This window comes from Gaeumannomyces tritici (genome assembly GCF_000145635.1).
Source record: "Gaeumannomyces tritici R3-111a-1 unplaced genomic scaffold supercont2.5, whole genome shotgun sequence".
In the NCBI taxonomy this organism is placed as follows: Eukaryota; Fungi; Ascomycota; class Sordariomycetes; order Magnaporthales; family Magnaporthaceae; genus Gaeumannomyces; species Gaeumannomyces tritici.
In genome coordinates this window covers 115670-141085 of record NW_008804549.1, presented here as the reverse complement: position 1 = coordinate 141085, position 25416 = coordinate 115670, and the positions used below count along the sequence as shown (strand labels likewise).

At 56.1% G+C, this 25416-nt stretch overlaps 6 protein-coding genes across 6 annotated transcripts; 4 read left to right on the top strand and 2 right to left on the bottom strand.

Moving 5' to 3' along the window:
- The first annotated feature begins 19 nt into the window (after positions 1-19).
- Positions 20-2445, top strand: GGTG_09015 (hypothetical protein). Its single transcript, XM_009226858.1, has 2 exons — positions 20-2142; positions 2219-2445. Exons 1-2 carry the CDS (start codon positions 460-462, stop codon positions 2339-2341), a joined length of 1806 nt encoding a protein of 601 aa, XP_009225122.1. The 5' UTR covers positions 20-459; the 3' UTR covers positions 2342-2445.
- Positions 2446-2998: 553 nt separating this feature from the next.
- GGTG_09014 (hypothetical protein) lies at positions 2999-4711 on the top strand. Its single transcript, XM_009226857.1, has one exon. It carries the CDS (start codon positions 3491-3493, stop codon positions 4541-4543), a length of 1053 nt encoding a protein of 350 aa, XP_009225121.1. The 5' UTR covers positions 2999-3490; the 3' UTR covers positions 4544-4711.
- An 888-nt stretch (positions 4712-5599) lies between these two features.
- Positions 5600-9761, bottom strand: GGTG_09013 (hypothetical protein; the record flags this gene model as incomplete). The annotated part of the gene is made up of 6 exons (XM_009226856.1): positions 9157-9761; positions 7814-9069; positions 6638-7713; positions 6013-6574; positions 5817-5924; positions 5600-5701 (listed from the first exon to the last, which is right to left on the bottom strand). Exons 1-6 carry the CDS (start codon positions 9647-9649, stop codon positions 5600-5602), a joined length of 3597 nt encoding a protein of 1198 aa, XP_009225120.1. The 5' UTR covers positions 9650-9761.
- Positions 9762-10421: 660 nt separating this feature from the next.
- Positions 10422-19514, top strand: GGTG_09012 (hypothetical protein). Its single transcript, XM_009226855.1, has 3 exons — positions 10422-10495; positions 10594-17420; positions 17494-19514. Exons 1-3 carry the CDS (start codon positions 10479-10481, stop codon positions 18858-18860), a joined length of 8211 nt encoding a protein of 2736 aa, XP_009225119.1. The 5' UTR covers positions 10422-10478; the 3' UTR covers positions 18861-19514.
- GGTG_09011 (hypothetical protein) lies at positions 19310-21094 on the bottom strand (the record flags this gene model as incomplete). Its single annotated transcript, XM_009226854.1, has 6 exons — positions 19310-19564; positions 19853-19960; positions 20562-20579; positions 20685-20724; positions 20811-20878; positions 21032-21094. 6 exons carry the CDS (start codon positions 21092-21094, stop codon positions 19310-19312), a joined length of 552 nt encoding a protein of 183 aa, XP_009225118.1.
- A 205-nt stretch (positions 21095-21299) lies between these two features.
- GGTG_09010 (hypothetical protein) lies at positions 21300-25247 on the top strand (the record flags this gene model as incomplete). The annotated part of the gene is made up of 14 exons (XM_009226853.1): positions 21300-21502; positions 21837-21865; positions 22079-22087; positions 22313-22373; positions 22544-22567; positions 22786-22823; positions 22943-23055; positions 23418-23472; positions 23567-23634; positions 23812-23826; positions 24151-24166; positions 24498-24651; positions 25036-25069; positions 25230-25247. 14 exons carry the CDS (start codon positions 21300-21302, stop codon positions 25245-25247), a joined length of 837 nt encoding a protein of 278 aa, XP_009225117.1.
- Between the last annotated feature and the right edge of the window lie 169 nt (positions 25248-25416).

Genomic DNA, 25416 nt, shown 5'->3' with positions numbered 1-25416 from the left:
GGGGGGGGGCGTGTCTGAAACCAAAAACAAGGCAATTTTAGCGATCCTGCATTCCCCGCACCAACACGGAACGAGTGCCTCCTCGAGGCGCGCTGGCACATTCAGGGAGCGCGACTCGTCCACCGCCGTGCCATCAGGGCTGCTGCCAGCGCGAGAGCTGAACTTTAACCGTTGCATCCAGCTGCCCGATCTGATGTCTGCCTCCCTTTTTCCACATGAGCCCTTTTTTTTTTCCCTTTCTATTTTAGCGTGTCTGTCGTTGAGTCTCGTGCGCCCTGCTGCTACTTGGGGCAGGCGGGGAAGCTCCAGCAAGCCAAAACCTGTCCCGTGATCACCATCGGCTTGTCGACGTAGGCTGGTCCCTCCCGTCCATCCCATATTGTTTTTTTTTCTCGGCTGCAGCCGACAGCCGCATACGCTTGCCTTCCCGTGACACGTCTGCCGAAACGCAGCCGCATCATGTCCGGATACGGCCTCAGGCCTCGGCGCAGGACCGTCCTTGTGGCCCTGCTGGTGGCGGCCGCCATGGTCTACACGCTGCTGGCCTGGAGGCCGCCGCCGTCCGACGACTTCCTCAGGCTGCAGCGGTTCATGAACCCGCCGGGCTCGCGGGACGCGGTGCGCGCCGTCAAGAGCAGCTTTGACTGGTCCGCCGTCAAGCACGAGTTCCCGCCGGCAGACGGCGCCGCGCCGTCGGCCGACGCCGCCGGCAAGAGCGCGCAGGGCAGCAAAAGGCACCGCATCCAGCATCATTTCGGGCGCGAGACGGCCCGGGCGGCGCTCGAGCGCGCGTCCAGGCGCGACGCCGTGCGCGCCGAGTTCGTCCGCTGCTGGCGCGCCTACCGCGAGCACGCGTGGATGAAGGATGCGCTGCTGCCCATCGCGGGCGGCTACAAGGACCAGTTCTCGGGCTGGGCCGCCACGCTCGTCGACTCGCTCGACACGCTGTGGATCATGGGCCTGCGGGCCGAGTTTGACGAGGCCGTCGAGGCCGTGGCGGGCATCGACTTTGGCACGTCGGCTGGGGACAGGGTCAACACGTTCGAGACTAATATTCGTTACCTGGGCGGCCTAATGGGCGCATACGACCTCAGCGGCCGCGAGGCGCTGCTAACCAAGGCCGTCGAGCTCGGCGACTTTTTGTACGGCGCCTTTAATACCGAAAATCGTATGCCCGTCGACTTTATCGACCTGCCGCGCGCCAAAACGGGCGAGCGCCTTTTTGTCGAGGACAGCGTCGTGTCGGCGTCGCCCGGCACGCTAGCGCTGGAAATGACGCGCTTGTCGCAGCTCACGGGTCACGCCAAATACAAGGACGCGGCGATGCGCGTCATGCGCGTCTTCCACGCCGGCCAGAACCGCACCCGCATCCCCGGCCTGTGGCCCATCATGGTGTCGATGAAGACGCAGGACGTGACGGGCGGCGACGCCTTCACGCTCGGCGGCAGCGCCGACTCGCTGTACGAGTACCTCGTCAAGATGGCCGTGCTGGCCGACGGGCGCGACGCCATGTTCAACGAGCTGTCGACCCGCTTCATGCGCGCGGCCGAGGACCACCTCTTCTTCCGCCCCATGCTGCCCGACGGCGCCGACGTGCTCATCTCGGGCAACGCAAACTACGACGGGGCGGCCGGCCGCGCCGTCCTGGACCCGGAGACGGAGCACCTCGCCTGTTTTGTCGGTGGCGTCTTCGCGCTCGCGGGCCGCCTGTACGACACCCCCGCCGACGTGGCCACGGGCGCGCGCCTGACCCGCGGCTGCGTGCACGCGTACCGGTCCATGGCCAGCGGCATGGGCCCGGAGCGGTGGAACCTGGCGCCTTGCCGGGGCGACCACTCGGTCCGGGCCGCTGACTGCCCCTGGGACGAGGCGCACTGGGAGGCCGAGAAGGCCAAGCGGCCCGAGTGGCGGCCGAACCTGCCCAAGGGGTACACGACGGCCAAGGACCCGCGCTACATCCTGCGGCCCGAGGCCATCGAGAGCGTCTTTGTGCTGTGGCGCGTCACGGGCGACGAGTGGTATCGCGACGCCGCTTGGGACATGTTTAGGGCCGTCAGCAAGGGGACGCGCACGCCCATCGCAAACGCTGCGAACCTTGACGTCACGCTGGGCGGGGTGCCGGTGCAGGAGGACTACATGGAGGTGAGTGACATGATCTGGTGCTCTCTGACCCCAAGACAGGACTGCTGACTGACGCGTGCCACTGGCCAAACCGCAGAGCTTCTGGCTTGCCGAGACGCTCAAGTACTTCTACCTCACCTTCTCGTCCCCAGACCTGGTGAGCCTGGACGACTTTGTCCTCAACACCGAGGCCCATCCTTTCCGGCGCAGCTCGGGCTAGTGAGGGCTGGTCCGACGGCCGGGCGGGATTTTCGTGTAAATAGTTTCTTATTTAGGTAGAGCACACAATCGCATATGATCTGTAAATCCCGCTGTCGCTCCCGAATTCAAGTGGGTTCGTACTCTTTCTTTCTCACTCTCCGTCGCCTTCCTGATGGTCGAACTCAGGCTGTGCAAAACGCGAAGAACGGCGCCAAACGAAGGCGCGAGTTTCCCAAAAATCGTCACAGCCACTCCCTCTTTGAACAGCAGGGTTCTCCCCAAAGACTGCTGCCTGAGTTTCGACCTCGAGCAGCTGTTGATCGTGGCTTTTGCCAATCCGCACACCCTTTACGTCGTCGCTGTGGCCGGCAATGGCCGTCTCATCGGGCCCGCTCCGGGAATATGGTGCTGACGTGAGGATTAAGGCCACACCAAGCAATAGAAGCCAGCTGAAAATCCACCCGTGCAACTGGCCCGCCGTGCGACCATTGGCCTATCGGCGTGCTTTTCTGGGGCGCTGCGGACGCCGCGGGTCAGTCCGCTCCACTCGGTTTCTTTCTGGTGGTAGAGATGAATCTGATGGGGCCTCATGACCTGCCGCCCTCGGGCTGTTCGGGCTCCGCCTTTTGCGCCGCGCTGCAGGTAAGCCGCCCGCTCGCCGAACCTTCAGCGGCGATGCCCTCACAGCAGCTGAGATGGAGAAAACTGGCTGTGCTTCCGTGCAGTATTCTGAACAACAGATGCACTGATTGCAGCCTGAATGCTTCTCTTCGAAAGCCACTTCAATCGGGCTGACACCTGGGCTCCATTTGGCCATGTCCCAAGGTGGTCATCGCGGCCAAGCCAGCTGAAAATGCATGCATTGTTGCCCCGGCCTAGCCGTTGCTGGCTTAGACCACTGATGGCTATGATACCGGCGATGGGGTCGCGATGGGGTCAAGCGTAAGTGGCCGTACCTTCCTTGAGAAGACACCAAGAGGCAGGAGCAAAAACATATATGAGGGCCCAAACCGACAGCGACAGTAGCAGATTTGTTTTCCCATCACCATCGCCTTGTTAGTCCTGGACTTGTTACTGCAGCAAACCCTTGAACTTGACCTTGGCTTGATCATTCCCCATTCCATCATTCCTCACCCTCAAGTTTTAACTGAGCCCCCGGACCACCAAAATGTCGTTCGATATCCTCGGGCCGGTGTCTGGTGTCGTCACCATTGTCAGCTTCGTCTTGTCCTTCTTCCCACCGGCCCCCAAGACCCCGAAGAACTCGAGCATGCGCCTGGGCGTCGGCATGAACGCGGCTGCCGAGGGCAACGTTCCCCGCGTGCTTGTGTACAACTCGGATCACGCAAACATTGGCGGCTACAACCCCAATAAGCGCTTTTGCTCGAGCAACGGCTGGGGCGGCACCACCTGCTACGACAGATACGAAAAGGTTGGCAGGGGCCAGTTCGTCGACCTGGAAATCTTCCAGACCAGCAACCAGCAGCCACAGTACATCATGCTCGAGCAGGTAGACAACGACGGCATCTGCCTGGCCTACGCCACCCACACCTGGCCCGACGGCAACAAGTTCGCCTGGATCGGCGACTGGGCCGAAACGTGCGGCCGCCACTGGTACCACTCGGATGTCGTCATCGACAACAAGTCCGGCAAGAAAACAAAGTGCGCCTGGCTCGACAAGGACAAGACCGACGGCCAAGGCGCCGTCGCCCTGCACCTGTACATGCCGGCCTTTGCCCCCAACTTCGGTGCAGGCAAGGGCAAGCCGGCCAATTGGTACTGCGGCCACAAGGGCCTCCTGCACTTCCTCGACAAGGCCGACGAGCAGCTTTACATGTGGCGCACAAGCGCTCGCTCGCTGCCGGGCCGCCGCAGCGTCGACGAAGGCCCCGAGGCCAACCAGACCGCCGGCGGGTCCGTGCCCGTGCCCCCAGCCCGGGTCCGCTCCGAGGCCATGGCCACGGAGCTGATTGTGAGCCACGACCCGGCCCAGTCGGCCGCCGACCTGTGCAACTCGCCGTACAGCTTCGGCCCGGACTTCGTCTCGGTGCCCGAGCAGCTCGCCTGCGACATGGACTCGCACACCCTCTGGCCGCTCTGCTCGGCCAACGTGACCGGGAGCTGCTTCGACCTCGACAAGAAGGCCCCGAGGATCCCTTCCGATTCCCCCCAGGAGCGCGAGCTGGTCAGCGTGTACCAAAAGGTGACCGAGTGGAAATAGGGGCGGCTGGGGGCGTGTTGGACTGCGAGTAGTGGTGAACGGGATAGGCCAGGCGGGATGGATAAACGCGGGATGGATAAAAACGGGATAGACCATAACGGAATAGACTAGGTTACAGAAAACGTTAGTGTTGATAGGATTGGAATGTAATAGAGGTACCCCTTTCGGCCTTTTTGTGCCAAGTGAGGCTGATGAACGCTCTGGATCCGTGGATTCTACTCACAGGACTTCCGCTCTTCCCTTTCTTCCGCAAAAGCATCGCTTGTATACAAAAGACACTAGCCATGCCCCTCCCCCACGTTACCGCTTGGGAAATGTCTCCTGCGTGCCCAGTATGCTTGCGTTTGAGCAAGCTGGGCGGCCCAGACGAAGAAACTGTGACAGTTGCCGAGTTGCGGGCAAGGGGGGCGCAGCCAGGCTGCCAACAATGCGCCGCCAAGGCACTGGCCATCATGGGGGTTATGTTCCGCCGTGGCGCACAACGACGAGGTGGCTTGGGGTTTGGTCGAGCTGCGCGGCAGGCTCCTAAACCAAAACGGGAAGAACATTAATACAGGACAACGCGAGACGCCGATACAGCTCCTGTTGTGCACCGTTTTGAGTGCCAAGTAATCCACCCAATAAGCCCAGAGACAGGGACAAGACGCGCGATCCTTTGCCGACCCTTCGGGGAGGGGCTTTCTGTCCAGCTTGCGCAAAGCCGCTCTCGATCTCGCGCCAATTCCCGCTTGAGACGATCCATCCGGTGCGGGATGTTGTGGAGCTGGCGATCAGATCCAAAAGCTCGGAGCGGCCGGCCAGACACGTCGAGGGCGTCGGGTGCCTTTCGCCTAGCACCTCGCGCCGCAGTGCTAGCGCTCCGGCTTGGACCTCCTCGGCACCGCCGTACCTCCTTTGGTCGTAATATGCCGTTGCAAGACGCGCCATACCCCAGGTCGTATTGGGATCCTCTTCGCCCAGTCCACCGCGTCTTGGCAGCTTGTCGAACGTGTGGGTCTTGGTTTGAGACACCCCGTGGCTTTTATTCTTTGGTGTGCGTAGTATGTCACGACGGTCTCACGGGCCCGGCGGCACAGCAGTTTGGGCTGGCGCGCCCGTATGGTGGCGCTCATCTGCCATGCCACCTTTGACGTCGACGCCGCGCACATGCGGGAGCTCCTCTCCAACGACGGGTCAGCAGCAGTGCTCATCGGCAATCGCCACTTTACCTTTTATTTTTCCCAAACCGATCCCAAAAAAACAAAAAAAAAAAAAAAAACTAAACTATACAAACCCTCTCGCGTCCTTGGGGGCATTTTAGCTCTAGATTGGCCCCGTAGACGGTGCCGACGCCGAATCTCTGGTACCGGGCAAGTTCGCCGGTGGTTTGCTCGCCGGTGGTCTGCATCCGTGAGACGAGCAGGACGTAATAAACTGCTTGGTCGTCCCCGGAATGGCCCGACGAGAGAGGCCCCCCCCCCCTTGCCAACCACAATACACTTTAGCTCCTGCACATTGGCCGGACGCGCATTGTCCATGACGAGTGGAAGCAGGCTCGGTGGCGTCTCGGCCTTGAATGCTACGACGGGCGCGGTTAGTTCTGCTGTGTTTGTGTTTATGCCGGTCTTAAAAGACAAGGAGGTGTCGGGGTTCCAGTCGATCTGGGCAGACGCTGTTTTTAGGTAGTCGATGGCCCCCATGTATGCCATCCAAGACCAGGTCGGTACTCGCGGGGACGACGGTACTCGCGGGGACACGTCGTGGATCCATTGAAGCGGCAGATCGCCTGCCCTGCACCAGAGGAGGCTGCGGTGGAGGTACTCGGGCTTGGCAAAGATGCCAAATGCGACGGGAGTGCCCATCTCCTTGGCTAGGCGTTGCTGCACGCCGGCGATGGCGACTGGCCGATCCGTGTGCCGACTGAGCTCCAGCTGCGAGTATGTCTTGAAGACCACCTGGAAAACGCGGTGCCGTGCGTTGCTGGCGTCGTCGTCGGCCTGCTCCATGGCGAGCTTTGGGAACTGCGGGTCTCCAAAGACGCTGGCTTCTCGGCTACAGTGAAACAGTTAGTTGGCTGGAGGTTGGGGGGGTAAAGAGGTGTTGGGTAATAATTACTTTTTCATCAGTGCCATGCTCTCGCAGTAGATGCCGCCGCCGCACTCAAAGTACGTCTGGCCAGCGCTGAAGTGGATGGTACGTCGCGCCAGAGCCCGTTCCTGGAGAACCCAACCTCGGTGGCTAAGGGCAGCATCTTCAACGTCGCGGCCAAAGTCGTCCACGCTCTCGCACAGATACAGCGGGGGGCCCGACGGCGTGGGGAACACGACCGTCCGGACCGTCCGGGTCGTTGGCGGCCGCCTGAGAAACCCGACACTTGTCCCCCCGGCAGCAGTGGCGGCGATGACGCAGTACGCCGACGAAAAGACGGTTTCCATTCGCCCCGACTCGCGCTTCCAGTCGTCGTCGTCATCCTGCACGATGCACAGCGAGTCGACCCAGAGGTAGCGCTGGCCCAACGCGCGCGTGACGGTGACGGCGTCCTGGAACGTCTTGCCGAGCTTGTCGTAGTCTATCCCCCTGCGGCGCTCCTCGACATTGTCTTTGAAGGTGCCGTTCCGCCTTCGCTCCGCGTCCGTCGGCCTGCCCCAGCAATGGGACAGGGCCACGTACCGGATTCTTGGGTCCGGCAGGTCCTCGGTTCTCACGAGACGCAGAAGGCGCGTCGGCTGCTGCTGCTGCTGCTGCTGCTGCTGCTGCTCGCCGCTCCGAACGTCTCCCACATCGATCACTCTGGTCGGCAGACTGTCGCGGCTCTGCTGCGACCCGCCATGGCAGCTTGAGCCGCACGATGGGTGACGCTCGTCGCAGAGTCGGAGCCAGTTGCGCAGCAGCTCGAAGTACGCCTTGCTGGGCCTCATCAGGAACTTTGGTGGCCCAACCTGGATGGTATCCTTCTCCGACGTAATAGGGGTGTCATTCTCCGACGTAGGGGCAACGCGCATGTGCACGACGGGTCGGTCGTGCTCGTCGGCCCATAGATTTGTTCCGTTCCTGTACAGCCCGACCGGCCGGGTCGACTGGGTCCCCCGCGGCCAGAGCACCGCGTGGAGCATCTTGCACAGCTCGCAGTGCTCCGACCTGGCGGCCGGCCTGACGAAGCACTTGAAGTCGGCATCGAGGACCCGGAGCGCCTTGCACTCGCCACACAGCCGAGAAGACGATGCCCCCCCCCCTAGGGTCTCCGGCGGCCCGGGAGAAAATCTCCGAGAAGCCGTTCCCGGCGCAGAGGACCCGGGCCGAAACGTTGTCGACGTGCCACTGCCAACCACTGCCCTTTCCGGCTTGGCTGCCTGGGAGGCTTGGAGGACTGCTTGCGAAGCCCGGCCGTTTTCCCTCGGCACAACAGGCCCCCCCCGCATCCGCGTCTTCGAAAGTGGCAGCAGGCGTGGCTGTAGCCGCGCAGCCGGAGATGCTGTCCTCCCTGGGCCTGGCCTGGACTTTAGCCCACTTCTCAAAATCAGCTAGTTCAAAGTAGACCATGTCGCCGGTGCTGCTGCTGCTGAAAGTATCCCGGGGTGCCCCCTCCAACTGGGCTCGGCGGAAAGGGAAAGAGTGGTTGGCGTCATGAGGAGCTTCGGCCTGTCTCCTCTGACTGATCCACTTCAGATGTAGTTTCAGCGCCTCGAGGCTCAACAGCGTATCCTGGCGGAAATCGAGACCTGACAGGAGTGGCGGCGCCGTCTCTTCGGCCGACTGGATGGCGTCCCAAGTCTTGGTGAGCATGGGGTCGACACGGCGCAGCACCTCGCACGGGAAGCTGTACCAGGCCGCCGCGGTCGCCCCCTCATCGCTAGACGCCAGCTTCATGATGCGCTGGCTGATTTTGGACTTCATAAAGAAGAGGAGGTCGTGGGGCACGTGCCCGGACGCCGCCTTGTCCAGGACGCAGCCCATGGTGAAAACCATGGCGGCCTTGTACAGCGACACGGCAGGCCGTCCGGCGCGTTGCTCCTCCCGTTTTGCCGCCCGGTCGAGCGTCAGCTGCAGGGCCACCCTGAGCAGAAGCCACAGCGGTGATCTGCGCCAGGAGAACTTGGTATAACCATGTCTAAGCGTCGGTTCCGCGGGGTCTGGGGGCCACTCCTCGGTGAGTGATTCCTCTCTGCTATGTTTGGATATAGACACAACTTCGTCCGCCAAACCGCGACCGATGCGACGCAGCACGGCCATGAGCACTTCATTGGCCAGTGCAGGGCGTCTCGGCATGCCCTGGGTGCGGTCGAGCTCGGCAACCGAGCGTAAGAACGGCTGGAGGAATGGCGGGTCGATGATGCTGCTCCGGGCCACAGCCACGGCCCGGTCAGGAAAGCGACGCCGCAGTCGCCCCGCGCCCGCGATTGCCGTATCTGTTGCCGTATCTGTGGCGATTGCCGTATCTGTTGCCGTATCTGTGGCGAGAACCTCTAGCGACTCGAAGTGCATCTCGGCATTCGCCCGTGTGATGATAAGACCGGCGTTCTGCTGTCGGATGTGCACCACCAGGCAGTCTACACGTTCCCCCCTTGTTAGTACCACTGCGTGTTGGCCGCTCGTCACGGCTGTGTAGGGGGAGGGGGGCCTCATTAGGTACCTACCGTCATTTTCTAGTCGGCCTATCTGCTCCCCGCAGACGTCGGCACTCCAGCGCCCGCTCGAGGCGTCTCGTGCGTCCATCATGTACGACAGCATTCGGATGCAGCGATCCACCGCTGGGGTCTGCTCCGCGCAGAGGAACCGCCTGAAACGCTTCAAGGCATCGCAAACCGTCTCCAGCAGCGCCCGTTCGTTTGCCTCGCGAGCCGCCTCCAGCAGCGCCCGTTCGTTTGCCTCGCGAGCCGCCGCCAGCGCCCGTTCGTTTGCCTTGCGAGCCGCCTCCAGCGCCCGTTTGGTTGCCTCATCCAGCGCCTGTTCGTTTGCCTCGCGGTGAACCGTTCCCAGCGTCTGTTCGTTCGCCTTGCAGGTCTCGTCGGGGTATGGCAGCTTCGGGGGAAGGAAGATGTGGCGAATCAAGTAATACAAGGATTCACCCACTCCACCCTCGTCTCCCCCGGGCGACTGATCACTGTGAGCATCAATGTTGCTCGCCATACCGTGAATCGAATTTATGGTCTTGGACAGATAATGATGGGTGGAAAGCGGCGCATCTCTAACGAGGGAACCGGGACACTGGCGGGGTGCAACTGTCGCTATTAACCCGCAGATTCTGGTCCATGAGTGAGGCAGGTGCAACCCAACCCGGCCTCCATGTCGAGTTAGGCTGTGGGGTCCATCCAATCCACGGGTTGGCTTGTGGGGCAAGTCCGTTCCCAAACCCCATACCCCTGTTGGGCTTGGCAACCCATCCAACCAATTCAACGCCTTGCGGCAAAGTACCCCCCGTGGCAGCCTCGGACGACGACGTGTCTTGGATTCCTAATCACAGGAGTGTGATATTGTGATTCGCAGTGATGCTCGGCCACGACCCGTCGGGCTTGCTTTTCCCAAGCCCTCAGCCAGTCGTGGTATAGGACGTGGCCCCCCCGTGATCGGCCACATCCTGATTGGGTAAGATATGCACTAGCAGTGTGCATGCACTAGAGAGTTGCTGCCCGAAGGAAAGGCTCTGTAAACCGCGGTTTCCTACTGGCTCCCGCCTCGTTCCCCAATTTGCCCTTTTTTTTTTGGCGCACCACCCCAAAAATTGGAGGCGGCCGACGGCAGTTGTGCCAGCGCTTGCTGAGGACAGCCAGCCTTGATCTGCGTCAAGACACATACATCATCAGAGAGACCCCTTTTCCCCTTCAGCTAAATTCACTTGGGACGCTGCCCAGGCTATCCGATCCCCTCCCCATTTTTTTTTTTTTTTTTTTGCAACGACAAAGCGAAAGGCGGCCTATCCATTGATACGGCAGAGAGAGAGAATACCTAGGTGGTACCTATGGACTCTGCAGAAAAGTTGGACTACCCAGATTCTTCCGTCCCCCCTTTTTCCCTCCTATCTTTTGACCACTCGCCTACATAAGTCGAGTCTGCTAACCGGCATATGGTACCAGTGCGATACAGGGCCGGGGGGGTCACGACCCTATTATGCCCGCGGCGGCCGAGATTCTTCGGTCAGCCGAAAAGCTTGGGAGGCTTATCGAAGTCTACTGGGAAGCCGCTGCGGGACCATATCGGGATAATCCCGAAGCCTTGTCGGTGATGCACTTGGCCATCATGGAGCTGTGGATAACCATAGACGATTCGACGGCCAACCTGGTTCCTCTTCTGCGCGATTACGACACCGGGTTCCTGCCCGGCCTTTTGGATGACCTGGTGCTGCCCAAGAGAGAGCAGATGGCCCGGCTGGCCAGGGTCGAGGATTACCTTGAGCGGCGGAGAGTCGGCGCAGGCGGTCGTGGTCCTCCCTGGCAGCTCCGGTCCGGCGACGGTTCCTGGTCCAAAACTTGCTTCGCCGCGCGCTACTACGACTCATCCCCCCGGCACCGACAGTTGTGCCGAGAGATCGTTTGCGAAGCCAAGACGAGAATAACCGAATTGAGAATAGTCGAGATGACGCGGCATCCGAGACTCCTTTGGCCACTCCCGAAGAACGACACGGCGGCCAAGGCCATCGTATTCGAGGCCGCCGCCCCGGCCGTCATTACGACGTGGAGAGAGATCACGCTGAGTATCCTTACCGGGCTCTGCGGTACCTCGGCCAACATGCAACCGGAATCTCGGTGGGTGCTCTACCGCCCCGACGACCACCCCATCATCAAGGACGTTGCGCCGAACCGTCGCAGTGGGCAGCTGCGTTTTCAGCTCGCGCGTGATTGCAGCAAGCAATGGGCTTCTTCTGTCACGGACGAATACTACTTCTATTGCAGCGGGCCAAGGGCCCCTCCTCCACGCCTTGGTCGTGTCCGACTTGTCACGGACGAATACTACTTCTACGACACGTGCCGTTCAAGAAATGGCTTCTGCCGCCTACCGACGTCGTTCCTCCCTGTGTTACGCCGACGGCAGGGTTACCCGCCCGACGCCACACCGCAGATACTACGGGAATGGATTCTTGGCACTGCTCATACCGCGAACAGCGTGCTGGCGGCACTGCCCCACTGCCCGGACAACATGACGCCAAACGAGTTCCGGGCCTTTGGAGGCCTACGGGCCGGCCCACGGCTTCAATGGTACAACATCCTGCTGCAGCTCCTCATGCCTTCACTCGACCTGAACCGGCCTGAAGTCTTCTTCCTGGTCATGCAGGCAGCACACGAAGTGGGTCCTAGGGGGGGAGAAGAACAACGCATGGATGATGATGACCACATCCTCCGCAGCACGCACGCTATCCTCGGTGAGGGGCAGTTTGCGAAGGCGCTTCACTTGGCTCTCGAGGAGGCGCTGGGACGCATCATGACGAAACAGGGATGTGAAGTGGCCCTATGTATCCTCGTCGGTCTCGGGGCCCGACTGCTATCGGTGTCGCGGGACCGGGCCATACAAGCCAAGTGCCTGGGCTATCTGCGCTGGATTCGGGACAAGTCGATAGGGTGGGCGCGGGACTTTGACACCGAACTACGCGAAAGCGGCACGGCCGACGGGGCACGGCGGCACAGCAGTCTGGGCTGGCGCGCCCGTATGATGGCGCTCATCTGCCATGCCACCTTTGACGTCGGCGCCGCGCACATGCGGGAGCTCCTCTCCGACGACGGGTCGGCAGCAGTGCTCATCGAGGCGTCGATTCGCGCCGCCGAGCACGCTCCCCACGTGGTCGCTCAAGAAGGGACAGCACCCAACAACGATGGCGCCACCAGGGCTGTCCTCGATGTGTTCCGCCACCGCTCGCGCCGACTGTCGTACGAGGTCGAACATCAGCTGCGCGCCTACATCGTCGACCAGGGCAGCAGCTGTCTCGACCAGGCCGTGCAGGCGGTCTGGCCGTCATACGCGTGGCGAGCCGTATGGGCTGCCGAGGCGGCTCCGTACGAGCATGTTCTTGTCGCCAGCCCGGATGCTCTGTCACTACGGTACGACCTCCTGACGGGCAGCCTCTCGGTGGGCGGCCTACCGTTTACTACCTTCCCGGCCAGCTTCTGCGACAACGCAACGTACCGGCGCCTGCTCGGGCATGCCGTCTTCACTGTGGTGCCGTCTCACATGTGGCAGCAGGGCATGCAGTACATGACAACCTCGAAACACCACGACCACGAGCTGCACTTTGCCATGGTGCGGGGGGGAGGAGACCAGCAGCAGCAGACGCTCGTGGTGCGGTCCGAGAAGGACGGCATCCAGTACGAGCTGATCCCGGCCGAAAGCCTTCGCAATGACTTCCCCCGCCACCTCGTCACCGACTATACGCACTGGTTCGCGCCGGACAAGCGCTACATCGAGTTCCGGCCGCTCGACAGGACCTGGCAAACGCGGCGGGATACCGGTCCCGCCCCGTTTGCAGGTTACGTGCTGCACCTTTCCAAATATTCGGATGGCCCCCGTTTCAGTCGAGCAGGGGAGTCGCGCTTCGCCATCAACGTCCGGAGCGAGACGGCCAACGCTGTGTACAGCATCTTGTGGCCACTGGAACCACCCTGCTTTATCGAGATGGCCTGGGAGCCCGATCGCGCGGCCCTTGATATTGCCCTGCCACGGCTGCACTTATCCTTCCGTCTCGGGGCCGGCGGTTGTGCGGTTACGTCGGTGCAGTACAAGGGCTACGCCATCGACGCCTCGCAGCACATCGGGACACTGTCGGGGCTGGAGACCAAGCTCGTGCTCCGGCGCACCGAGGAGGAACCGGGAGATCGGCTGGTTCTCATTCCCCTCGGCTCCGTCTCCTTCACAGCCGGCGCACATGGGCGCGCGCAGTCGACGAAAATCGATGTTACCACTGGCCGTGCCGAGTACCGGGGACTCCCCACTGTTGCTGGCCGTGCCCAATACCACGCCTTTAGCGTAGATACCGTCCTTGGCTGTCTACGGGACGACGGCACCCTGAGCAGCAAGCTGCTCCTCTGCCAGCTGCATGCCATGACCACGCACTGTCTCCCAGACCGGCTGACGGGCCGCACGGGCACGGACGAGGCGCTCCGCATTTTAGGCTCAGCCGCCGTTCGATCACTTCTCCGCGACCTACCGCCCCGCAGCATCGACTTCCTACACGGCCTAGAGACAACTTACGCCGGGGCCATAGCCCACATGAAGGTCCGGTCCCTCCTAGGCATCCGAGAACCGCCGTCCCCACGGGACGGAGACGGCCAGCCTTTGTCTGACGGCGATAAAAAGCTCCGTGATGTTATCCGCGACCTGCCAGATGCGTACTTTGTTCTCTTGCGTCGCATCTATAGCATCAGCCCCAGGTTTGAGGAATGTGGGCTGTCGATCCGATGGTCCGCATCCGCACCTCGAACAGCACAGAGCGACGCGTTTTCCCGCCTCGTGTCCGGTCTCGCCGGCATGCGTCCCGAGTCTGACATGATCGAGAGCGCGGCGCGACGCAGGGCCGCACGGATGTCGGCTTACGTCGTATCCCAGTACGACAACCACCAACATCACTCAGCAGCAGCAGCGGTGGATGACATCATATACGAGTCATGCCGCTACCCCGAGCTCTCGAATCGCAAACAGCGCTACCCCAAGCGTGACCGTTACGACTGGGAGCTCGATACCTGCGCCATCATTCAAGTCATCATGGGCGGCAGCAACGACGGCAGCGTTTCGACAGCAGCAACAGCCGGGTCGCCGTCGGACCCAGGGACGCGTGGAGCCGGTGCTGTTGCCCGATGCTTGGAGAGGCTAATAAATGCTCTACTATCCGGGGAGGACGATAATCGTGGGAAGGCCGTGAGCGGATGCCTTGCCGGAATGACCATCTGCCTCAGTGAATGGCCAACGGTAGCAAGTACCGACGGCGTGGCACCGGCACCGGCGCCGGAACTAGCCAGGAAGCGGATCGGCTTGGCGAGCATCGAGGACATGTTTACCACGCAGGAACCGCCGCAACCGATACAGCAGCACCCCAACACCGACGGGCCGCAGCGGCACCTCGACGTGTTGTTGGCACGGTGCGGTGAACGCAGCAACAACGAGCGGGACACGCACAACGAGGAACACAAAGCGCTAGGACGCCTCTGTAGCGAGCTCAGGGACATGTCCTCGCACAAGTACGAGCGCGGCTACGTCGACATGCTCGAGCAGAGCGTCGCCGCCCTCCGGGAACGGCCCGGGGGCGAGACGTCGGCGGGTCTGGGGGCAATAGACGAGATGGCGCGCGAACTACTGCTGAGGCACAGGGAAGCGTGCCGGATCGAGGTCGCCGCCAGGTTCGCAGCGATATGCAGTGCACTTGTCGGCGGCGGTGCTGGTAACCACTACCACAGCCAGTACCCATCACAGGTGGCGAGGCTGCCAGTCATCACGCCCATGATGCTCCTCGAGCGCCTGTCGAGACGGCACCGAGCCGGGCTGCCGGAAGCGTGGCGGCGCTGTCTTGTCGACTACGCCGTCTCGCTGACGTCGCTGCAGCGGGCCGGACGACTGGTGAGGGCGGCGGCCGGGAACGACGGGAAGCGGCTGGCCAGGGAGCTCGGCAACGTCGGCCACGAGGGGTGGGACCCCTTTGCTTTCCCGGACTGGCTGCTGCTCGAGGTGGAAAGGGACCTGCTTATCCGGCCGGTCCAGGCACACATCGCCCGGGCCATGATCGAGCCGCCAGACGGGCGCAGCTGCGTCATGCAGCTCAACATGGGCGAGGGCAAGTCGTCAGTCATCATGCCCATGGTGGCGGCCGCCATCGCCGACGACGGGTCCCGTCTCGCGCGTGTCGTCGTGGCCCGGCCGCAGCGCAAGCAGATGATGCACACGCTCAGCCGCGCGCTGGGGGGCCTGCTGGGGCGTCACGTCCACCAAATGCCCCTGGCGAGGGGCGGCGCCGGCACCGGCTTCCTGAAGCGCCTGCATGCCGAATACCTCGGGTGCGTGTCGAGCGGCGGCGTCGTGCTGGCCCAGCACGAGAACATGCTGTCGCTGAGGCTGTCGTGCATTGAGGCCATGTTACGCGTCCGCGACAGGGTCCGAGCCAAGCATACCCTGGCCATGAAGCTACCGATGCTGGGTGCTCTAGCCAAGCGTACCCTGGTTTCCATGCTACCGAGGCGGGCAGACACGGCAGCAGACTGGGGAGAGTGGATAGTAGATAGGATGGACGAGTTCTTGGAAGGACTAGGATCCATCGTGGACTCCGTCGTGACGGAGATGGATGCAGCCGCTAGCGCCGTGGACCAGGCCGAGGCCTCGGTTGGTCTGCAGCGTTTCCTCGACAGCAAGGCGAGGGACGTCATCGACGAGAGCGACGAGATCCTCGGCACTCGTTCGGAGCTCGTCTACACCATGGGCTTACCCAGCCCACCGGACCTTAGCCCCCTGCGGTGGCAGCTTATCCAGAGCGTGCTCGGGCTCGTCGCCGACATAGCCTGTGACACGGTGGCTAAGCACCCGGACGAGATCGAGCTGGTGCCCGGGGCGGGCGCGGGGAGTTTCCCCACCGTCAGGATCCTCAACGAGCGCGGTGCGGACATGTTGACCCGCGAACTGGGAGAGCGCATCTGCGCCCTCGGGGCTCTCCCCGAGTTCCCGTATGCCGCAGACAAGCCGCGGCAGAAGATGGAGGCGATCCAGCGATACATGACGCAGTACAAGCCGGACGCGGAGGACGTCGCCGCGGTAGAAACAATATTCGCCACCGACGACATGCGGGGGCGGCTCCTCCTCCTCCGGGGCCTGATCGCCCACGGCGTCTTGTCCTTTTCGCTGCGGCAGCGGTGGCGGGTCAACTACGGGCGCACCGACACACGGGAACCACCCACGGGGCTGGCCGTGCCCTTCCGCGCCAAAGATCTTCCAGCCCCGAGGTCCGAGTTTAGCCATCCAGACGTGCTTATCGCCCTAACATGCCTGAGCTACTATTACGGCGGTCTGAGCGACGACGACCTGTTCTGCTCGATCGAGCGGCTCTTCGCCTCGGGCCAGGGAGAACAGGAATACCTGAGCTGGGTGCGGGCCGCGCCCGACAACATCCCCCACGAGTTCCACCGGCTAAGCGCCCTCGACCTGGGGGACCGCGGGCGCTGCGCCGCCGCAGCATTTCCCCACCTGCGCCACCTCAAGCCGGCCATCGATTACTACCTCGGCAACGTGCTCTTCACTCGCGAGATGCACGACTTTTCCCAGAAGCTCTCCGGGTCGGCCTGGTCACTCGTGGCCGGGGGAGCCCAACGACTGCCGGGTGGCGGCGCTGCCCTGGCCACCACCACCGGCTTCAGCGGTACCCACGACGCCGGGTATCTCCTGCCGCTGGGCATCAAGACCCTCGACTTGAAAACACAGAGACACACCGACGCTCTTGTGCTCGGCCGGCTGCTGCGGCCCGAGAACAAGGTGCGGGACCTCGCACCATCGTCAGACACGGACACGGACACGGACGCGGACACGGCCTTCTTCTTCTCTCCGGATGACGTCGCTGCCGGCCCCGACCCGTCGTCCCGGGCTAGGGCCATGGGGCTCGTCAACTGCATCATCGCCGCGTCCCAGCCGCCGGTCCGCGTCATCATCGACGCCGGCGCGCAGATCATAGAGCTGGACAACGCCGAGATCGCGCGGGGCTGGCTGGCGCGGGACAAGACGGCCGACGCGGCCGTCTTCTTCGACAGCCACGGCGACTTGCGCGTCGTGGCGAGGGGCGGCGCGACCGAGCCGTTCCTGACATCGTCGTACGCCATGAACATGGCACCCTGTCTCGTCTTCCTCGACGAGGCGCATGCGCGCGGCACCGACCTCGCCCTGCCCGACGACTACCGCGCCGCCGTGACGCTGGGGCCGGCGCTGACCAAGGACAAGCTCGTGCAAGGTAACCCCCCTCACAAATAACGACCAGAACGGAGCAAGTCCACCGTGCTAACAAGAGCGATAACCGACTGCAGCGTGCATGCGGATGCGGGAGCTCGGCCGCGGCCAGTCGGTTGTCTTTTTCGCACCGGCCGAGGTCCGGCACGGGATCCGGACGCTGCGCGAGATACCAGCAAACGGCGACATCGAGGTCGCCGACGTGCTGGCCTGGTCCATTAGCGAAACGTGGCGCGAAACGCGCCTGGCGGTGCCGACGTGGGCGGCCCAGGGGAGGCGGCACCAGCGCCAGCGGCGGCTCTGGCAGCAGGCGGACAAGGGGAACCGCTACGGACTCGGTCGCGACGCCTGTATGGAGTTCCTCGAAACCGAGGTCACGAAGCTAAGCGACCAATATCGCCCCGGGGGTGGCAGTGCATCCTCCTCGAGCCAAACTCCCTCCTCCTCGCCTCTAACGGCGGATACCACCGACGCGATCCAAGCTCGATGTGAAGAATTCGGGGTGGTCGACCAAAGAGAGCGCGGCTCGCGGCCGCTCGGACAAGAGCAGGAACGCGAGCTGTTGGTGGAACGCGAGGAAGAGCGCGTCGAGGAGAAGCCGGCGACGGCAAAGGCCGTCGTGCCGCGGCTCCACGCAGACGTCGAGGCGTTTGTCATGACGGGCGTGATCCCGAAAGGCTCGAGAGCCTTTAAGCCGGCTTTCCGCACCTTGGCCGGGACCAGCGCGGCCGGCTTCCTCGGCGGCCTGCGTTTCCCACCCGACCTCATCCTCCTCGCCACGGCGGACTTCGGACGCACCGTGACACTGTCCGAGGCCGGCTCACCACTGGACGCTTACCAGCGCTCGGTACAGTGGATTGCCACCGCACCCGCCGCTTCTTCCGGCAACGGCGGCGGCGGCGGTGTTGGTAAGGAAGGGAATTCGCCACGCGGTGCTTCTTCCCCGGAGGCGGTCACGGTCGTCTTGCTGAGCCCCTGGGAGGCCAACGCGCTAATGCCGGCCTTTGAGGCGGGCCGCACGGCCGCGCGGCTGCACCTCTTCGCGCCGCGCACCAGCCTGCATACCCGCTCCGCCGAAAACCTGCAGCTGTACGTCATACCGTCACTACCGTCACCCCCGCCGCTTAAATGGCAAGTGCCCCGCGAGCTGGTTATCGCCCTGCTGCTCTTCGCCGGCCAGCTTTACCTGCGCTCCCACGAGGACTACGTTTACGCGTGCGAGTTCTTGGGCGTCCCGCACGGCAGCCGCAAGGGGGGGGCGGCGGCGGCGGCGGCGGGCGGCGGCGGCTTCTTCGGTCCCGCTGCCCTTTCCTTCCTGGCCGAGCTGTTCGGCCGGATCCGCCACCCGGCGACCGACATTTCGAGCACCGACGTCGGCCACATCCTCGCCGGCAAGGTGCTGCCCGAAAGCGCTTTTTCCTGGCCGCCGGGGCGCGGCAAATAATGAGTTGTGCTGCGAGGGGACAACCGTTCGTTAACTCGGCCGGTGGGGGCGGGGGGGGACACGTATTGAAGGCGTGGTAAGGAAAACGAAGAAAAGGTTGCTGCTAACCCGTGCTGTACTTATGCATTACTGCTGCTTTACTTACCGGCCGAGGATTTGCCAAAGTTATACAGCGGAATAGCCCCCTTCTTGGCGTGCACTCCCTTAAACTCGGAAAAAACCAAGCAGCTGGCGCTATTGTGGATGGTTTCGGTTTTTTTTAAAGAACGAGAGCCCAATTAAGGCGTCGTGCTCGTACCCCTTAACGATAACGAACTTAACGTCGACCCATAGCTTGTTCTTGCCGTTAAGATTCCACTTAACGTCGATATACGGGCACTTTTTGCGTTCGGAGCCGTCGGCCATTAGCAAGGATTGGAAGCGAAGCAAGTCCATCGTATCTTATGCTTTTAAAACCATTCCAGCTTAACTAGGTTGCAGCTTCCGCCCGTATCAATTAACAACTCAATGGGCAAGCCGTTTAGCCGCTTTAAAAAAGTTAAAAAGTCGGCGTTGTTCCCAAAAACAACCTTTACGTCGTCGTTGTCGTCGGCGGCGGCGGCGGCGGCGGCTTTAGCGAAAGTTTTTACCCAAATCAAAATTAAAAACGTTCCCAAAATGTAAAGCTTTACGTTTATATTTAACTTTTTTAAATATATAAAACGCTTTAATTTTTCGTAAATAAAGCGTTATTAACAAAAAATAATTACGGGCGATTTTACGGGAAAAATGTATATTTTAGTAACCAAATTTTTAATTATCTTTTTTAGCACCGCATCGATAATTCGGGCATTAAAAAAAAGCGGTTACGATTAACAACCACCACTTAAAGCAAAGGAAGGGTACGAAGGCAACTGGTGCTAAAAAAGGCTACGTAACATGTTACGGTACGCGTTAAAACACCCAGGGAAAAACTTAAAGCCGCACTCCCAGCGCGCTAACGCTACGCTTACAAAACCACAACAAAGCGCTAAAAGCGCCTTATCCAAATAACTTCCTTTTCGTGCAATAACAAAGCCTTTTCCATAATACCAAAGTGTATACCGTAGTAATTTGTTGCACTTTAAATTTCAGGAACCCGATATTAATTAAAAAGCAAGCTTGCTTTTAATTATATTCCGTCCTTTTGTTACGACCAACAACTACCCGGCCGGGACGGGAGGCCAGAGAGGCGAGGGGCAAGCAAGCGCTTACCCCTCACCACAAGGAAGCTTAGGTAAGCCGCCCGTAATTTGTTAATGGGGTTACAAATTACTTAGGTAACCTGTAATTTGTTAACAAAATTACAAATTACCACCCTGGGAAAGAAGGAAATAGCATAAAGGACGGGTTATAAAAAGGAAGGGTTTTTTACTGTCCTAAGTAATTTTTAACTAAAGCTTTAGCATTAGTTAAACTTTAATTAATTTTTAAATAACCTTTAAAGCAAGCATTTAAACCGCACCCAAATTACTTTGTAAATCCCTTTAATTTGTTAAATTACGTGCTACTATTCGATATTCCTTTGGTGCTTTACTTTAAAAGCAAAGGCTTAATTGTAACATTTTAATTAATCTTGTTTAGCACCCGAACCGGTACCGAGCAATAGCGATAGCGGCCCAAGCAGCCCAAATTCCCGTTCCCAATAACGACGAAAAGGAAGTGCCCAACACCTTTACCTACGGAAAGGTTATATATAACCTAAACGAAGGAAACCAAACAGCCCGAACGTTGTTTGCAATGTCCCAAACCGTAACCCAATTACAAATTTAAATTAATACCTTTCGTGTAATTACCAAAGCGTACAAATTCCTTACGCTTAATCGTTATAATGGAAAGGACGGGGCTTTTAAAGCCTTTTTAACAAAATGCTAAAGCTTTTTTGCCTTTTATTATAACCAATTTAATACGGAATAGTAAAAGGTTGCTTACGCAGCTATTTGCTTTAAAAGCAAAATTAAAAAATGGTTCGAACTCGTATGGGCAAACTTTTTTAAAAGCTATAACAAAAGCAAAAAAAAAACCAAAATTATTTTTACCAATTTTGCCCGGTTCGAAAAAAAGATTATTAACGTATTTGGCCAAATTAATAAGCAACAAATTGCTAAAAAAAAATATTCCAATTTTAATAAAAAAGCGCAGCGTTAAAATACGTTTTCGATTTTTAACGCTTTACTAACAAGTTTAATTAAACCAACCAAATTAAAATGGCCCATTTGTATAATGGGCTTCGAAATAACGTAAAAAACGAAATTTTAAAAATTAACTAACCCGAATCCTTTGCCAAATACGTTGTTATCGTAATTAAAATTAGCGATAAATTGTATAAGCGCCGTTTGGAAAAAAAAAGCCAAAAAACCAAATTTGTAATATAAAGCAACCGACCGCAATAACGGTTCGACCGCAACAAATCCATAGCTTATGGTTGTTACTTTAGCTTTATGGATTTTAGCGCTAGCGCTACGCATTAAAAGCAAAGGAAGCGCAAATTCCAAAACCCCAAAAATAGCAAATGCTTTTAATGTAAATAATTTAAGCATATTAAAAAAAATTGCCTTTAAAGGAAAAAATAAAAAAAAATGTTTTGGAATGGGAAAACGAAAATGGCGGCAGCAATTAAAAAAGTAGCGATAGGACCGGAAAATAATGGTTATTCCGGCTTTGCGTTTTCTTGGATTGCATGCATTAACAACCATTGCGTTATACATTAATTCGATAAAAACGTTATAAAATATTACTTTCGAAAGCGTTTGGCTATAACCAACAAAGGGAAAGCACCCAAACCTTACGGGTTAACGGAATTAAATACAGAAAACGACCAAGCCTAAATCGATAGGAATTTCCGGAAAAACCCCAAGTTACGAAATAAAACACCTTGGAAGCAACTTTTGCGCGCTGCCGAACAAAAAAGAATTTCGAATGCTTTTGTTAAAAAACGAAACTTTAAAAACGAAATAGCTTAATAAAAGCACAGCCCAAAGCTTTGGGTTAAATCCAGTTTAATCCTTAACTTCGAGCCAAAAAGCAGCGAAAAAGGAAATAAACCAACCATAAAAGATATTGTAAAAATCCTTTAAAACCCGGACTTCGTTATCCCCAAGCTAATTAAAGCCTAAGTAACAAGCAAAAGTTTTTACGGACAAATAACGTTTGAAAGCAGCAAATTCGAAAAAAAAAAGCAACGAAAAAAATTTAAATAGCTTCCGCCGGTACGCCAAAAACGCCCGCGTTTTGCAAAAATACACACGGGCGGCGTATTAAAAACGGTACTAACGAAAGTACAAATTAAAACGCAACCAAAGCGTTAATTTGCAAAATTTTTGGACGCAGGTTAAGCGTTAGCCAAAAAAGGACGAATTGAATTACAATTAACTTGTTGTAATTAAAACCAACGGTGCGGTATATGCATGCGCAATAATGCTAAATTAAATTAGCTACAAAACGTTTTGCTAAAACGGGCTTGCTATGCGAAAGCAAAAAAAAAGGTTGCACCCGGTACGCCCAAAAGCTGTAATCGAACAATTTTAAAAAGGCAAAAAAGCTTAAAATAAAGTTAAAGTTTAACGGTGCTTTGGAAACATTAATTTGCTAAACGAAAACGGCACCTTTTACGAAGCTATACCAACCAAAAACGATTTCGGGCGCTTTATTAACTGGTTTAAAAGCAATTACTTAATTACGTACCGAAAGTACACCCGGTTGCAAGCTTACAATTAAAAATGGGCTAAAAAGCTGCGCAATAGCATTAAAAAAAAACCATAACAATTTTATGCTTAGCCATTAAAAGCACGTATGGTTATTTTAAAAGGAATGTTTTGCTACAAATTATGCGGTGCATTTAATTTAAAAGCTTTAAAACGATTTTTTCTTTTGCCAATAAACCAACAAGCTTATTATTAAATTAAAGCTGGTATAGCAATTACCCAAATGGTTTATTACCAAAAGGTACGGAAAATTAGCAATATTCCGATTTAACTTTTAATAGCCCATGCTTTGCATTGCTAAAATTTTGGAATAGCAAAAATGCAAAAAATTAAAATGCTAAATCCATATTATGTAAAAAGCCAAAGCATGGCAAACAAAATATAAATTTCCATACATACCAATACGGTACAATAAAAACGTAAAAAGCTTGTATAAACCTTTTAGCAACCCCAACAACCTAAAGTATATAAAGGTACGCAAAAAGTGGGAAATAAGCCCATTTAAGCTTTAAACGAAGCTGTTGCAGGTAGAAGGGATAAGCACGGTGTAAGGTTATTCCGGTTGATATGCTTTAAAAAGGAAAGGATTTGAAGTGCAGGGTCCCGTAAAGGCCTCTGCCCTTTATATACACGTAATTCCCTGTCCTCCTTGCTTACTAAACTTCCTTTTTAACGCCTGGAAGCGTTATACGCTTCCAGGCAAAGGAACCGCTTTTCCAATGCCTTAAGCATTTAATATTTATGCTTAAAGCTTCCTTATAACAATATATACTATTTATTTTGTAACATACCCTTTAGGCGAGCCTTTTGGGTTGTTTGTAAATAAAACAAAAAGAAATTGGTTGCTATATTAATAGCGTGGGATTTAAAAGCTTACCGCGCTTTTAAAGGTTAATTATAAAAATGCATTAGTTTCGAAAAGTAACGAAGCAAGCGTTTTCCGCTTTTAAAAGGTAACCGTAAAAGCGCATTAACTTCGAAAAGTAACAAAGCAAGCGCTTTTTACTGCCAAAAGCAACGAAGCAAGTGCTTTAATTACAAAAGGTAACGAGGTAAGTATTTTAGCCATTACCGGGAAGAGGTGGGCGTAACAATTAAAACTTTTTTTTTTTATTTCGTTCCGGCCTTTTTTTTTTCCTTTTTATTACCATTTTTTTACCAATCCGTAAATTTTTACGCTTTCGTTTTTATCGTTTAAACCTTTGCTAATATAAAATTTTTTGCAAAAGCAAAAGCAAGCAATTGTAAGTGCTTTGCGCGGCGGCGTAATGTTTTGGAAACGTTGTGCGGTGTTAATAAATTGGCTGGAAAATGGGTATTACCGGTAACAAAGCAACGCGTGCAACCGTTTAAAAGCGCGTTAAGCGCAAAGAATTTAACCGGGCTTAAGCTTAAAAAAAATAAATTATGGCTTTTTGCTTTCCCACCAATTTATTGCTTTTTAGTTAATTTCGTTTTGTGCGCGTATAATGCGAATTTGCAAACGGTTATGGCTATTTTAATAATTAAAGCTAAGCAAACGGAAAAAGCATTATTTAAAAAAAAAAAAAATTTAACAAACCGAAAAGGATAAGCAAAGGAAAAGTAAATTCCCCGCGGAAAAGGATAAGCAACGGGATATAAAAAACGCGCGGGAACAACAAATTGCCCGTAAAAAGGTTTAAAATAACGCCCAAACGATTAAAGCGATAAAAGCGCGTGCGTTTGCCGAAAGCGCTAAGCGGGTTAAAGCTAATCGGGTTTGTTACGCTAAACGGATGGAAGCTTTGCGCCGTTTTTTAATTTGGACCCCGATTAACATTGCCGTAACCGTTTTCGAACCTTCGGTTATTCCTATTACTTTTTGCACCTTTTGTTTTAATTTCCAACCCAACCCAACCGGTGCTTTTTAAATTCCGGCTGGACCAAATAAAAGCTTCGGGCCCAATTGGTTTGTTCGTTAAACGATTAAGGTCGATTTTAATTTCGATAAGTTTGTTAATTAGTTTGTTTAAAAAAATAACGATAATAACAATAAGTTTGTTGTTTCCCCCGATACCCGGAAGCGTAAAGCGGGTAAAAAAACGAAGGTAAATAATTAAATTAATTCGTTTTTAACCGTTTTCGCGGGTTTTATGCTAACCACCCCTTTTTTTTCCGTTTTAATCCTTAAAAAAAATGCTATTTGGCTTTCCTTTTTAGCGAAACCGTTAACCTTTTTTTAACGGGAACGTTTTAATTGGCTTTCCCGATAGTATTATTCCCCGCGCGATTCCATGCGATGGGTATATTAAAAGCTTTTTAATAAAGTTCCGGGGCTTTTGTAGCAATAAATTTATAGCGCGCTCCTTTTGGGATGGTTGTATTTTACGGTGTATTTAATATGCTTAAAGCAATTACCGTTGCAACCTTTTCCCTTTTTTGCCTTAACTGCGCATTGCAATTGCTTTATTCTAAAAAAAGCTTTTAAATAGCTTTTGCTTTAAAATTAAAAAGTTTAAAAAAATGGTAAGCCATTTTTTCGAATTTTACCCGAAACCGGGCAGCAAGCAAAAGGATAAGGCTAAAGAAAGGAATAAAAAGGTTCCCCGTTAAGGTAATCCTGCCCTTCGTAGCCCGACCTTAAAGAAAAAGGAAAATGGTAATAATAACGAAGGAAGTTAAAAAGGTGGCATTAAAACCGTAATAATTTAAGGCTATTTTTTTTATGGAAATGCTTTTATCCATTAAATAATAAGTAAGGGCTAAGGTTAAGATGGAAAGGAAAAATGGATAAAAAAAAGGTATAGCGCTTTTGGAAGTTGCACGCGTTATAATTAAATGCCGTTTTATTATTTAAAACCGGCATGCTTTAT